The sequence below is a fragment of the Aquarana catesbeiana genome, linkage group LG08 (assembly GCF_042186555.1).
Source record: "Aquarana catesbeiana isolate 2022-GZ linkage group LG08, ASM4218655v1, whole genome shotgun sequence".
Lineage (NCBI taxonomy): Eukaryota > Metazoa > Chordata > Amphibia > Anura > Ranidae > Aquarana > Aquarana catesbeiana.
Window position 1 is genome coordinate 66651972 of NC_133331.1, and position 16311 is coordinate 66668282.

The 16311-nt window shown below is 45.5% G+C and overlaps 1 protein-coding gene across 1 annotated transcript in view; it reads right to left on the reverse strand.

The window, feature by feature from the left end:
• The window catches only part of SORCS3 (sortilin related VPS10 domain containing receptor 3), a 988335-nt gene that overhangs the window by 108226 nt on the left and 863798 nt on the right, over positions 1-16311 (reverse strand). Inside the window, exon 20 of the mRNA XM_073595927.1 lies at positions 5233-5366. Within this exon, the coding sequence (XP_073452028.1) occupies positions 5233-5366 (134 nt within the window). The remainder of the gene's footprint in view (positions 1-5232; positions 5367-16311) is intronic.

Below are 16311 nucleotides of genomic sequence, written 5' to 3' on the forward strand. Positions count from 1 at the left end.
TATTCATGCGGGTGGGAATGACTTGGGGGTCCGGTCAGTCAGGGATCTGTTGGCGGACATCAAAAATGATTTTAGGCTATTACGGGAGAAATTCCCAGACACCCTGTTAGTCTGGTCTGACATAGTGGCTCGCACAACATGGCGGTGGGCTAGATCGGTGGCGAGCATTCAAAAGACCCAGATTAGAATCAATAAGGTAGTGGGGAGATTTGTCAGACAGAATGGCGGTATAGTTATCTGGCATAGAGAGTTGGAGACGAATGTGGGATTGTACTTGAGGAAGAATGGTGTTCATCTCTCGGATGTAGGGATCGACTTATGGTCCTTAGGATTACAGGAGGGAATACAACAGGCCCTGAGGGTGTGGAGGTGCCCTCAAACGTAAGGTGGTCACGCTTTCGGGCTGTGGCTGTTTTATTCTGGTGGTCTTTGATGGGGGCGGTAAACGGATGGATTAAAAGGGGTGGGGGGGGGCTCATCATTTGCATGTTCCCCTCCGGTGTATTCCTGAACATTGGAGGGAATACTGGGTTTGGTTGTCTCTAAACGGCTACAGCTGGAGGCCTATTTGTTTGGTAAAAGTTCCGCAGTGCGTTGGTTATCCGTGGCTATATAGTCATATAGTTATATATATTTATATATATATTTGGAAAAGGTGGGTCACCGTCAGAGACCATCAGACTGGGGTTAACAGTTATGTTATTAATGTGTCATTGTTGGTTTTATTGGTTATTTTATTGGTTATTTATTTGGAGTAGTTTTAATAAAGAGTCTGTTGTGGCCATTTTACTCCATAAACAAAAGGTGTGGTCTCATCATTTTAGATGGGGTGGTTAAGTTATGGGGGGTTCTTTGGTATGTAAAGGGGGAATTGCAAATTGGGAATGGGTGACATTTGGTTTACACTGGTCAAGTGAGGCACGGAACGAGAAGGACTGAAAGGAGGGATAGTGTAGGGCCGGGCATGACAGTGTGCCCAAGGGAGACACGGAAAGGGTTAACAAAATAAGGAGAAAAGTAGTATGGGTAAAAGGGGAGGTATGTTGGGAAACTTTGTGAGAAAGGGGAGTGGTGGTATTTAAAGGGGGGGAGGAGTAAAGGGGGCAGTGTGAGAAGAGTGCATCAGAGGAAGCAGTTTTTCCCACCCTCCCTCCCTAGAATGTTATATAGTATGTGTGCAATATTTTGAGTAGTTGTTGTGGTGTTTTTTCTCTTTTGCAGGAACTGAACGGGTCGTCATGACAGCAGAGGTGGTCAGTTTGGTTGGGGGGCTGTTTTATTCTGGTGGTCTTTGACGGGGGCGGTAAACGGATGGATTAAAAGGGGTGGGGGGCTCATCATTTGCATGTTCCCCTCCAGTGTATTCCTGAATGTTGGAGGGAATACTGGGTTTGGTGGCGCTGCGGGAAGCGGTTGTCTCTGAGCGGCTACAGCTGGAGGCCTATTTGTTTGGTAAAAGTCCCGCAGTGCGTTGGTTATCCGTGGCTATATAGTCATATATATATATATATTTGGAAAAGGTGGGTCACCGTCAGAGACCATCAGACTGGGGTTAACAGTTATGTTATTAATATGTCATTGTTGGTTTTATTGGTTATTTTATTGGTTATTTATTTGGAGTTGTTTTAATAAAGAGGCTGTTGTGGCCATTTTACTCCATAAACAAAAGGTGTGGTCTCATCATTTTAGATGGGGTGGTTAAGTTATGGGGGGGTTCTTTGGTATGTAAAGGGGGAATTGCAAATTGGGAATGGGTGACATTTGGTCTACACTGGTCATGTGTTTTTCTGTCAGTATGGGGAGCTGTGTGTACATTAATGAGGAAAAAAATGAACTTAAATGATTTTAGCAAATGGCTGCAATATAACAAATAGTGAAAAATTTAAGGGGGGCTGAATACTTTCCATCCCCACTGTGTATATATATGTGTTATATGTGTGTGTGTGTGTGTTTACGTGTATGTTGGTGACAGTTGCTTGCAGTTCCTTTCTTTGAATTTACTAACATTTGCATTTACTGGCTTTTTAACCAATGAACCAAACACTTTCCAAGTCTATTAGGACAGTTCAGGCCCGATGGCAACACTGAATCTTCTTCAAAGACATATACGGCTTTATAAAGTGCATTAAGTCATTATGCGGAGAGAGTCATCATCGTATCTAGACTGCAGGGTAGGTGATGAAGCTTTCTTCCACCCCATAAAACGAGATGGATTCCACCCCTGATTTAAATGTAAGATCGCCCCTTTAATCAAGTCAAGGACATAAAGAAAATGGCTGCATAATTTAAGACCTGATGAATGAGGCGGGTGATGGGATTTATAAGGAGAATAACCCGTGTCGTAGATCATGTGATGGACTCATTACACGATGGAGGGGATGCTTCATCAATCCTCTGGGTAGTCTTAAAAAAAGTCACATTCTTGCTGTCGATGTTGAGTTGAGACATGCTTATGCAATAAGGCAACGTAAAACGCAGTGCAATAAATAATAGCATCCAATTAGAGTTCAATTCACTGTTTACCCATAAAAGATTGATTTTAGAGAATATACAATACAATTAGTGATTAAACTATAATAAATGACCTGCAAACAATTCATATACCTTGCATTTACTTAAATAGAACTTTAAAAATTGCAGGTAAAACAACAGAAAAAAAAATAATATTTTAAATATTAACTTTTTCTTCTGTTTTTCCATAAACACGTTTTATTGTTTTTTTTTTTTATTCATAATTTCAATTCCATTTAATTAATTTTTATTTATTTATTTTGATTTTTTTATGTGACTTTGAACTTGCTGGAAAATGTGACTTCTCCAGGAAGAGTCAATTTCCTAGTGAAGTCCCCTCCCTCTTTGCATGTCACAGCCCACTCCTTTTCTGGATTGCCTAATTGCTGTCTATGCCGGGACAGCTCCTCTTTGCATAATCTATTATGTATCTACTGAGTGAAGGGTATACCATAGCAGGAGTCTCTAAACTGCAGCCCGGGGGCCAGGTGTGTCCCTTTGCTTGCCATTTTTTGTCCACTGGGGCCCTATTCCATCCACTGGCACCATCAACGGAGCATAATTCCTGTCACTGATGCCAACAATTGGGCACAATTTCTCCCACAGAAACCAATAGGGCAGAATTCCTTCCATTGATATCAAGGAAGGGGCAGAATTCCTTCCATTGGCATCAACAATGGGGCACTATTCCTCCCCGACTGACACCAACAATGGGTACTATTTGTTCCAATGACACCAAAGATAGGGCATTGATTACACTCACTGGGCACAAGGACATTTTCTACTCCCACTGGCCACAGTCTGGCCTCCCTAAAGTCTGAAAGACAGTAAACTGGCCCATTGATTAGAAGGTTTGTAGACCCCTGCTATAAAGCAGCTTTTCTCAACCAGGGTTCAGGGGGGCCCTAGACTTCTTCCTGAGGGCCCCCTTCCTAGGGGTTTCTTGAGCTATAGCTGATTGATCCCTTATTTTATGGTTCTTGCATAATTCCTGGGTCAAAGCCACTAGGCAGGGCCAGCAGGGTGATGATGATCCTTTTAGCTGTCTTTAATGGGGATATTCTGAACACCACAGGAAGGGTTGGCTTCTTCTCCTGACTACCAATGTAAGGGCCTATTTCCCTAGAAATTGATTAGGTAAGAGTTCCCTGAGACCTGAAAATTATTTTAGGGGTTCCTCTGGGGTAACAAGGTTGAGAAAGGCTGCAATTATATATGTGACATCTCTGAGTTTGTTGGGGCCACTGACATCACATGTAAGTTGGTGGCACTCAGCAAAGGGATCTGATGTCTACACAAGCGAGGATTTTACAGGTAAATAATATGCATTTACACATTAAATGCACATATAATCACATAGAAAGCTTGTTGAAATTGAAGGTCTGGTGACAGGGTTTCTATAGCATTCACTTTAAAGTGTATCTATAACACTTATCAGCAGGGAAGTAAATGAAAGCTGGATGGAGGACTAAGCTTTAAAGCAAACATTATTTGTTTCTCTTCATGACAAAACACACACATTCCCTTTGATATCACTTTAGAGTTGAGGTGCCTTAAAAACCCAAATGCAGTTTTCTGTAAATGTACGGTTGTGATTTCCTAAATTCAAATACTTTCCCACCATGCAAATATCTAATATGACAGGTCCTCTTTAAAATAATGCAGGGAGACCAAATTTCAACGTTCTGAAGGTTGGCATTTGTATGTAACTTAGCATGCCTCCATGTATTGAAGTATTGAGCACTGCATAGTGACTGGCAGATGGGGCTGTGCATGTACCCTACCTGGAATTTGGGTTTTTTCAAGGGTTTCCAGTAGCACACTGGGGAGGAGGACAGGGCTACACAAGTAGGAGTAACAGGCATCTTACCATACGTGTTGTAGGACACCTAATTACTTTGTCTGCTCTCATTTGCCTTGACGAGACATTCCAGACAAAGATAACAAGATAAATATTGAATAGCTCATTAAACACTAGAATAACAAAACCAGCATTGTGTTCACCTTCAAGCCAAAGATTTCCTCCTCAGTACTTTTTTCTGCCTTTAGATGTCCTCAGTCAAATGACCCATATCATTCAACCCATTTCCTCTGAGCCCAGGTCATCCTGGACCTGCCTGTGACTGGACAGTGATAGAAGATGTAGTACAGTAATGAGCTCATCCCTGCATCACTCTTCTTTCTCCTCCTATCAGCATGCTCCTTGTGCTGCTCCTTCCTCTCACACTCCACTGCTGTCCTGAGATTGCAAGAGGCTGATGCCAGGTACACTGTTTACAGTTAGCTCAGGATGGCCCAGGTCATCCTGGACCCACTCCCAGCCTTTGATTGGACTGTAAAAGATAAAGCAGTACGGCGATGAGCTCATCTCTCTGTCACTCTGCTCTCTCCTCCTATTGACATGCTTCTTGTCGGCACATGAAAAAATGGGCTCCTTTTGCTGTGTCTTTCTCTCACATACCAGCCCTGTTGTACCAGAACTGCAAGATGCTGATACCTGATCACATTTGGGTACTTTTCCTGCTTGTATTTTTAAAAATGCATTTAATGATGTATTAATTATTACAGAGCAGCATTATTTTGTGTTTTTTTAACATATTTGAAATCTGTTACAGAAAACCCATTATAAGTGCCTAGTCATTTTTACAGTAATGAACATTTTCTGGCTGGTGGTATGGCAAGCAGATGGTGACAGCAGTAAGACAATCATGTCTATCGTACCTTGGTATTATTCCCAACCCACCAAAAATAAGTGAGCGTTCCTGAATGCAATGGCCAAACCACAGCGCTGATGTTGACCTCTTTGTTTCGAATGGCGACAAATGGCACTCTTAGATGAACATGTTCCACTGGACCTGGAGGTGGAAATAATGAGAAGCCAGTAAGACAACAGAATACAATCTGTACACTAAAGAAACACTATACATGAAAATGTAGGCATCATGTCTATCTCTTGTGACCTAAAGTATGGGGATTCCCTCTCTCTCCAAATGATTGGTGTCTCAAGTAAAGAGTACTGGTAATGCTACAGTATACAAAAACATTGTAGACAGCTGCGGCAAAAGTCTGGAGAAGACCCTTTTACAATTTGAGTTTCCCCCTGTGCACAAAGCTAGCTCCATATAGACATGGTTTGGCCAGTTTGGTGTGGAGGAACTTGAGTGGCCTGGACCTCAACTGAACACCTTTGGGATGAACTGAAAGCCCAATTATAAGCCAGACCTTTTCCAACATGACATTGTACACAAAGCCAGCTTCATAAAGAAATGGTTTGATGAGTTTGGTGTGGAGGAACTGGAGTGGCATTCAACCCAAACATCAACCCTACTGAACACCATTAGGATGTACTGTAATGCCCTGTACACACGGTCGGATTTTCCGACGAAAAAAGTGCGATTGGATTGTGTTGTCGGAAATTCCGATCATGTGTGGGCTCCATCGGAATTTCCGACACACAAAGTTTGAGAGCAGGATATAAAATTTTCCGACAACAAAATCCATTCGCTTAATTTCCGATCGTGTGTACACAAATCCGACGCAGAAAGTGCCACGCATGCTCAGAATAAATAAAGAGATGAAAGCTATTGGCTACTGCCCCGTTTATAGTCCCGACGTACGTGTTTTACGTCATCACGTTCAGAACGATCGGATTTTTCGACAACTTTGTGCGACCGTGTGTATGCAAGACAAGTTTGAGCCAACACCCATCGGAAAAAATCCATGGATTTTGTTGTCGGAATGTCCGATCGTGTGTACAGGGCATAATGCTGATTGTGATCCAGATCTACACCAACATCAGTTTTTGACCTCAAAAAATATTCTTTTGGTTGACTGGGCACAAATTCAGACAGACACATTCCAAAATGTAAATAAAAAAAAAACATTTTTAGTACATTTCTTAATTTTTTTTAAAAAAATAGGCAGACTTCCCTATATTTTGTCCTTCAAGGACTCAGTTACACAAGCATTGGCCCTCTAAACAGCAATCCTCAGTTGGGTCATGTGCAAATTTTTATCTGTTGTGGTGCGATGGCAGCCCATTCATATTGAAAAGGCTGCCTTAAAACAACACGTTAAAACGCACTCTAATGCCGCGTACACACGAGCGGACTTTCTATCCTACTTGGTCCGGCACACTTTCCGACGGACTTTGTCCGCCAGGTGCGCCGGACTTTAAAACGAACGGACTTGCCCACACACGCCGGGATTTTCCGGCGGGCTAAGTCCGCCCGTCTTTCCGACGGACTTTCGCCGGAGTTCCGGCGGACTTTCAGAATGAACGGACTTGCCCACACACGGACAAGTCCGTTCATTTTCTCAGGTGCGACGGGACTAGAAAAGGATGTCAATCTTGCCGCTTTTATCGGCTAGATTGACACCTTGCGAGCCCCGTCGCGGGGCATACCAGGCCCTTAGGTCTGGTATGGATTATAAAGGGGAACCCCGCTACGCCGAAAAAACGGCGTGGGGTCCCCCTAAAATCCATACCAGACCCCGATCCGAGCACGCAGCCTGGCCGGTCAGGAAAGGGGGTGGGGACGAGCGAGCGCCCCCCCCCCTCCTGAACCGTACCAGGCCGCATGCCCTCAACATGGGGGGTGGGTGCTTTGGGGGAGGGGGGCGCCCTGCGCCCCCCCCCCCAAAGCACCTTGTCCCCATGTTGATGAGGACAAGGGCCTCTTCCCGACAACCCTGGCCGTTGGTTGTCGGGGTCTGCGGGCGGGGGCTTATCGGAATCTGGGAGCCCCCTTTAATAAGGGGGCCCCCAGATCCCGGCCCCCCACCCTATGTAAATGAGTATGGGGTACATGGTACCCCTACCCATTTACCTAGGAAAAAAGTGTAAGTAATAAAACACACCACACAGGTTTTTAAAATATTTTATTAAACAGCTCCGGGGGGGGATCTTCCTCCGGCTTCGGGGGTCCCTCCGCTTCATCTTCTCCCGGCGTCCGGTTGGTTCTTCTCCGCTCTCCGGCCTCTTCTCCCGGTGTCGCAGGTCTTCGGCCGGCCCCTCCGCTCTCTTCATGTAGCTCTATTGCGAGCGGAGGTCCGGACTTCTGGGCTTCTTGGCTTCTTGGCTTGGCTTGGCTTCTCTTCTCTTCCCCCAGATGTTGACACGACGCTCTCTCCGGCTGGACTGGTTTCTGAGGGCTGCGTTGTGACTTATATAGGCGGAGACCCCGCCCCCATATGATGTCACAGTCCCTGGGCATGCTGGGACTGTGACGTTTTAGGGGGCGTGGTCGGGGGGCGTGGTCGACCACGCCCCCTAAAACGTCACAGTCCCAGCATGCCCAGGGACTGTGACATCATATGGGGGCGGGGTCTCCGCCTATATAAGTCACAACGCAGCCCTCAGAAACCAGTCCAGCCGGAGAGAGCGTCGTGTCAACATCTGGGGGAAGAGAAGAGAAGAGAAGCCAAGCCAAGCCAAGAAGCCAAGAAGCCCAGAAGTCCGGACCTCCGCTCGCAATAGAGCTACATGAAGAGAGCGGAGGGGCCGGCCGAAGACCTGCGACACCGGGAGAAGAGGCCGGAGAGCGGAGAAGAACCAACCGGACGCCGGGAGAAGATGAAGCGGAGGGACCCCCGAAGCCGGAGGAAGATCCCCCCCCGGAGCTGTTTAATAAAATATTTTAAAAACCTGTGTGGTGTGTTTTATTACTTACACTTTTTTCCTAGGTAAATGGGTAGGGGTACCATGTACCCCATACTCATTTACATAGGGTGGGGGGCCGGGATCTGGGGGCCCCCTTATTAAAGGGGGCTCCCAGATTCCGATAAGCCCCCGCCCGCAGACCCCGACAACCAACGGCCAGGGTTGTCGGGAAGAGGCCCTTGTCCTCATCAACATGGGGACAAGGTGCTTTGGGGGGGGGGGCGCAGGGCGCCCCCCTCCCCCAAAGCACCCACCCCCCATGTTGAGGGCATGCGGCCTGGTACGGTTCAGGAGGGGGGGGGGGGCGCTCGCTCGTCCCCACCCCCTTTCCTGACCGGCCAGGCTGCGTGCTCGGATCGGGGTCTGGTATGGATTTTAGGGGGACCCCACGCCGTTTTTTCGGCGTAGCGGGGTTCCCCTTTATAATCCATACCAGACCTAAGGGCCTGGTATGCCCCGCGCTCGCCGCAATAGGAAGATTTGTTTTTCCTATTGCAGCGAGCGCGAGATGCAATACCATCCCCTCGTGTCGCATCTGGTCTGTCGGACCAGCACACACACGAGCGGGCTTTCCGTCGGACCAGCACACACACGAGCGGACTTTCCGCCCGAAACTGAGTCCGACGGAAAGATTTCAAACATGTTTAAAATCTAGGTCCGGCGGGCTTTTGGGAAGAAGTCCGCCGGAAAAGTCCGCCGCCGCCCACACACGGGCGGATTGTCCGGCACACTCTGGTCCGCCGGACCAAGTATGCCGGAAAGTCCGACCGTGTGTACGCGGCATAAGGCATGTTATCATGTGTGCGATAACACACCACAATGGATTGCCCAGAGAAGAGCTTAACCTTCTGATTTTGTTTGACCCTTCTTACCTATCCAGGGTTGTCCTCAATTCATAAATGATCCTGCCTAGCAAATCCAATCAAGTATTGCCCTGCTATGATCTGCAGCTCAGGTGCCACATCCCAGGTCCCATGCCGCTATTTTGGTCATCAGGAGCTGGGTTCAAACAGCCTGTCCTCGATGACACCTGCTGCGAGGTCCTACCAATGACTGCTCTGTCAGGAGCGTCGGCAGTGAACCCGAGAAGAGGAGGTTTGGGGCCGCTCTGTGCAATTCCATGGCACACAGCACACTTTTATTGACTGCAGCGCAGTGTGATGGTTTGTGTCGCACTGCGCTGAAAAAAAGTCCTACGTGGCGTACTTTTTTCACCACACCACACGCATTTTGCCTTTTCTTGTGGTGGCACTGCGCCGGAATAGCCACCAAACACAGTCCTATCGCACCTGGTGTGAATGGGCCCTAAGAGCCGGTTCACACGGGGGCGACTTGTCAGGCGACCTAGCCGCCTGACAAGTCGCCTCCCGTTCTGTACAATGGAACCGTTCTAATCGGAGCGACACAAGTCGCACCGACTTAGGAGAAAGGTTCCTGTACTACTTTGGGGGCGACTTGCATAGACTTCTATACAGAAGTCGTCTTGCAAGTCGCCGTGGCAGTCGTGTGCAGGTCGCCTCGGTGAGGCGACCTGCAAGTCGTGCCGCTTCTAGTGTGAACCGGCTCTTAGGGGTCTATTTATAAAATTGGTTACATTTATTTGCTAATTCCTTCTAGAGGCCCCTTGAATTGTTACATTGTATCTCGTGTTACAAAGAGCTATGTATTTCCTATGCTCCTCGGCTCCATCTAGTGGCCATAATGCAGTATTTATACCACTAATATAAGAACATTTGTTCAGAATAGAATATAGCCTAAAGAGCATAGGTGTGTGCAGCCTATTGCATTAGAGTGTGCACCCCAAAGCTCAAAGCCCCCTTCCCCCAAAAGTTGCCAAGTGTAGCAGCAGAGGGGGTGAGGAGGCCAACAAGTGGTGCTTCCCCTTTTTGGGTGGAGCTCTGCTTTTTGTGTGAATGTGAAAATAAAAGAGAGACAAAACAGAAGGTCACATCATCAGGCCTTGGCAGCTGCAGGATACAATTGATATGGCTTTTGAATCACTTCCCAATGAACATACAATCATCGTGAAGGTAATGTCTCGGTACAGTGCAAACACAGACACCCAACACCATGCCTTGGTCCCTTCTGGAAAACACATGTAGGCAGGTGCAGTCTGCCTTCTCCACTGCAGGTGGCGCTGAACCACAGGGCATTGCAGGGGAGTGCTCTAGTCCAGTGGTTCTCAACTCCTATCCTCAGGACCCACTAACAGGCCACATTTTAAGTATTACCTTGGGGAGATGCAGACTAGAATACTGCAATCACTAAGCAGCAAATTATATCACCTGTGATGTATTTCAGTTATCTTGCAAACCTGGCCTGTTAGTGGGCCCTGAGGACAGGAGTTGAGAACCACTGCTCTAGTCACTAGTCACTAGGGGTGCTATCCGGTTGGATGCTACAGCCCCATGTGACTCTAGGGGCCATCTTGGGTCAGGCAGAGTCTATTTAACCCTTTGCCGACCAACTCATGTACATTTACTACGGCAGGTCAGCTTACCTGCAGGAACCGACAAAACTGTACATTGGTACGTGCAAGGAGGATAGCTGCGGCAGTGTGCCCGTGGGTCCCACAGACTCAATGTCTGCCGGCGACCCACAATCGCTGTGTACAGAGGCAGAACGGAGAACTGCCTATGTAAACAAGGCAATTCCCTGTTCTGCCCAATGACATGTCAGAGATCTTCTGTTCCCAGTGATCGAGAACAGTGATCTCTGTCATGTCTCAGTGAGCCCATCCCCCTTACAGTTAGAACACACCCAGGGAACACACTTAACCCCTTGATCGCCCCCTAGTGTTAACCCCTTCACTGCTAGTGTCATTTTTACATTGATCAGTGCATTTTTATAGCACTGAGCAATGTAATAATGTCACTGGTCCACAAAAAGTATAATTTGGGGTCAGATTTGTCCGCCGCAATGTCGCAGTCCTGCAAAAAATCGCAGATTGCTGCAATTACCAGTAAAAACAATAAAAAAATATAAATGTCCCTAAATCGATCCCATAGTTTGTAGACGCATTAACTTTTGCGCAAACCAATCAATATACACCTATTGAGATTTCTTTTTTACCAAAAATATGTAGAAGAATATATATCGGCCTAAACTGATGAATAAATTTATTTTTTTATTTTTTGGATAAGTATTATAGCAGAAAGTTAAAAAAAAAAATTTTTTTTAAATTGTCGATCTTTTTTTGTTTATAGCGCAAAAAATAAAAACTGCAGAGGTGATCAAATGCCACCAAAAGAAAGCTATATTTGTGGGTAAAAAAACACAACCGCGCAATTGTCAGTTAAAGCGACACAGTGCCGTATCGCAAAAAATGGCCTGGTCATTAACCACTTGCCGACCGCTGCACGCCTAACTTTGTCGGCGGATAACGTTGTTATAGCAGCAGCTAGCTGCCATAACCCCGGTATCTCCGTTTTCGTGCGGCGGTCGGCTACAAAATAAAGTAGTCTCTGTGGCGGATTCGCTGCGAGATCACTTTTATCTGTGGCGGGAGAGGCCCCCCCCCGTAGCGATCCGGTGCCCTCCGCCGCTTACCGGAGCCGTCAGTAGCGGCGGAGGCGATCGCGTCTGTCCCCTTGCTGTGCCTGGAGACCAGTGAGGGGAAGATGGTGCCCACTCGTCTCCATGACACTGCAGGGCGGAAGCGACGTCAAAACGTCATTTTTTTAAATGACTTTTTTAATTGCATTTTAGTGTAAATATGAGATGTGAGGTCTTTTTGACCCCAGATCTCATATTTAAGAGGTCCTGTCATGCTTTTTTTCTATTACAAGGATGTTTACATTCCTTGTAATAGGAATAAAAGTGACACAATTTTTTTTTTTTATTTAAACAGTGTAAAAATAAATAAAATCATATAAAATGAATAAGAAAAAAAAAAATTTTAAACACCCCGTCCCGATGAGCTCGCGCGCAGAAGCGAACGCATACATGAGTAGCGCCCGCATATGAAAACGGTGGTCAAACCACACATGTGAGGTATTGTTGCGATCGGTAGAGCGAGAGATATAATTCTAGCCCTAGACCTCCTCTGTAACGCAAAACATGCAACCTGTAGAATTTTTTAAACGTCGCCTATGGAGATTTTTGATGGTAAAAGTTTGACGCCATCCCACGAGCGGGCGCAAATTTGAAGTGTGACATGTTGGGTATCAATTTACTCTGCGTAACATTATCTTTCACAATATAAAAAAAAATTGGGCTAACTTTACTTGAATTTTTTCCAAAAAAAGCGCGCTTGTAAGACCGCTGCGCAAATACGGTTTGAAAAAAAGTATTGCAATGACTGCCATTTTCTTCTATAGGGCGTTAGAAAAAAAAAAAACAATATATAATGTTTGGGGGTTCTAAGTAATTTTCTAGCAAAAACACCTAAATTCCAAAACGAGGCTGGTCCTTAAGTGGTTAAGGGGGCAAATTTTTCTGGGGCTGAAGTGGTTAAGACCCTGGCTACTGGGCTTGGCATGTGTAAGTGTAAGGACAGATCACCTGTCTGGTAGGGACAGTAATTAGCGGCAGGGAGAACTTCCAGATGGATAGGGAAAGGATAGGGACATGCCATCCTTCCTGGGAATCTCCTGCTATGCAATGCTGGTAAATACTGTGAGTGTTCCCGGTCAGGTGCCCTCCCGCCGGGTTTGTTGTGAATTGTCGCAATCGTACTCTGAGTGTTTACTGCGGCCGTACCACGCTGCACCCCCCCCCCCCACCCCACTCATCATATACAAGCCTCTGCCAGTACCTTTAAAATCTGCTAATAAAATGAGACAAGCCCGCGGAAATTAGCTCGCTCTCTCCCACTAACGGCTCCTTTTGTTACTTAATGGAGCAAGGTGAAGCCAAGAGCGGTAAAGGCTTTAATAACACGTAGTTAAACAAAGACATGATTGATTCGTGGAGGAATTATGAGCGTGATAAAGTTTCAGGGCACATTTCACCCATCACTGGGAGAGCTCTGCGTTATAAAGTGCAGCGGTAACCCTGTCTTTATGTGCATTAACTTGTACACACAATTCCGTATGGGCGATCCCAGGAACGCCGCAATCGTTTTAATGCGGTAGCAGCAAAGTCAGGATGATAGAGAGCGCCAATGGGACACATCAACCAGCACCAACACGGTTTATGAGGCTGAAAGTCTTTTTTATTTTTTATTTTTTTATTTTACTTTCATTGATGACAAAAAAAGGTTACAGGAGAACTACAGTATTGTTCACGTAAACGTAGCATTGAGCCTCATCAAAGTAAGCTGAACCATGGTAAAAAAGGGCAAAAGAGAAGGTTATCCTCAATCAGATCCACATAGCAGAATCACTAGATCCAGAAATAAGAGCAGCTGAAGTTATGTGCAAATCTTGAATTTTTCTGCAAGCTCCCCCTCTCCCAGCTTGGCTCTCCTTCTCTCTTTTGGCCCTTTAACCACTTGCCTACCGGGCACTTAAACCCCCCTCGTGACCAGACCAATTTTCAGCTTTCAGCGCTGTCACACTTTGAATGACAATTACTCAGTCATATAAAACTGTACCCAAATGATTTTTTTGTCCTTTTTTTCCCCACAAATAGAGCTTTCTTTTGGTGGTATTTAATCACCTCTGGGTTTTTTATTTTTTGCGCTATAAATGAAAAAAGACCGAAAATTTTGAATAAAAAACACATTTTTCTTAGTTTCCGTGATAAAATTTTGCAAATGATGAATTTTTTCTTCAGAAATTGTGGCCACAATTTATACTGCTACATATCTTTGGTAAAAAATAACCCAAACTAGTGGGGGAAGGGGACAGGACGGAACGCTACACACACCATCTGCTGGGAACGATTAGTACGCCACCCCATTACTGGCTGCCGTCACTCGATCGTTACCGCTGTTTTAGAGTGGCGCACTGTACGCGCCTTGACATTGTGAGTACCCATTGTGGGTTTTTATTGTGATTTTAAATAAGGGTAATAAAGGTATAAACTGGACTGCTGTTAGGAACAGAGGCACAAGTGTAACCTATCGAGGATCCAGCATACAATACCAAACCCATAGAGGTTCTAAGGCGCATTTTGACCAAGCTTAATCACAAGGTCACACCCCCTAAGGTGAGGGGCTATCACCTGGGGGGAGCACTTATATGAGCACACAGCACTTTAGTTTGTGTTCACTGAACACATGGATGGATTTTGGAATGTTTATGGACTGCTAATTTGATCATAGCACTAAGCTACACAGCACCGAATCGCACAGATGCAACACTGAATCGCATGGATGATATTTCTTTGGAATTTTTTATCTAGTATTGTTTGAACATTGCACTATGACTGAATTACAGAGATACAGCACTGTATTGCATGGATGCAACACTGAATCGCATGAATGATTTTTTTTCTTGAAATTTTTTTTATTATTTGTTTGAATATTGCACAAATATTTGGAATATTTATATATATTTTTCACAGGCTTATTGAAGCTCTCTTATTAATTCATTTATTTATTGAAGTTTATTGCACATTAATGTATAGTATTTTGGACATTTTATACATGTCACGAGAGAGCACAATACCACTTTATTAATTATATATATATTTATCATTTTGATAGCACAGCGTTTTATAACTTGATTTGATTATCTTGCATGGTATATGAGACATGCGTAATGTTAGTAGCTGATCATTTGTAAGATACACTACTTTGGAGACCTGATTTGGTCAACCACCTGGAGGCTCACAGGACTATTAATTAGCAAATTAGTGGATATTATTTGGTCTTTGTGAAAGTTAGAGAGTCTACAAGCTGTGGTGCAAATCATAGAAAACTGATCACATCTGATGTACTGACTGCCTCTCATCTCATTTCTTGCGACCCGAACATGCCAGGAAAAAATACCCCCCAAATGACCCCTTTTTTGAAAGTAGACATTCCAAGGTATTAGTAAGATGCATGGTGAGGTTTTTGATGTTGTCATTTTTCCCCACAATTCTTTACAAAATGAAAATATTTTTTTTGCACAAAATTGTCATTGTAATAGGTTATTTCTCTCACATGGCATGTGTCTACCACAAATGACACCCCAAAATACATTCTGCTACTCCTCCTGAGTATTACGATACCACGTGTGTGGGACTTTTCACAGCCGAGCCACCTAGAGAGGCCCATCATGCAGGGAGCACCATCAGGTGTTCAAGGAGCATAAATTACACCTAACATTTAACTTGTTGACTATTACACTTTTGAAGGTCCTGGAGCACCAGGACAATGGCACGTGACACTGACGTGGCACTGATGACAGATGGCACTGATACGTGGCACTGATACGTGGCACTGATGACAGATGGCACTAATACGTGGCACTGATGACAGATGGCACTAATACGTGGCACTGATGACAGATGGCACTAATACGTGGCACTGATGACAGATGGCACTAATATGTGGCACTGATGACACATGGCACTAATACATGGCACTGATGACAGATGGCACTAATACGTGGCACTGATGACATGTGACACTGATAACAGATGGCACGTGACACTGACAGGTGGCACTGATGACAGATGGCACTAATATGTGGCACTGGGGACAGATGGCACTGACAGGTGGCACTGAGGACAGATTGCAGTGGGGACATGTGGCACTGTGGTCACTTTATTTTCCTTTTTTTGACACTCACCGCTGCAGCCGTTTGCTCTCCCTCCTCACACGCTGTCTCTGTGTGAGGAGGGAGAGTCGGTGATGAGAGATGATCTCATATGTTTACATATGAGATCATCTCTCATTGGAAGCTCCGATCGTGCTGTAAACGGCCGCTGTGATTGGCCATTTACAGCGATCTGTGACTGGCTATGTCCAAGGGACACGGCCAGAACAGATTTTCCCTGATACATGTCCGCGGGAGCGCGCATCGCGGAAGTAAACAGTAGGATGTCCAGGGACACCCTCCCGGCAATTGGCATCCGCGCTGTAGCCGTCTTTCGGCTATAGCACGGGCACTAAGTGGATAAACAAATATTGTCTAAATCCATTTATCTTGTGTATTGTTCCTTGAATCATGGTGTGCTTTATGTATTTCTTCCAGATCTGTGCAGTAATCCAGTGTGAGACTTTTCCTGTAATAAAGACCACTCACTGCTGCTCTCTCTCCTTG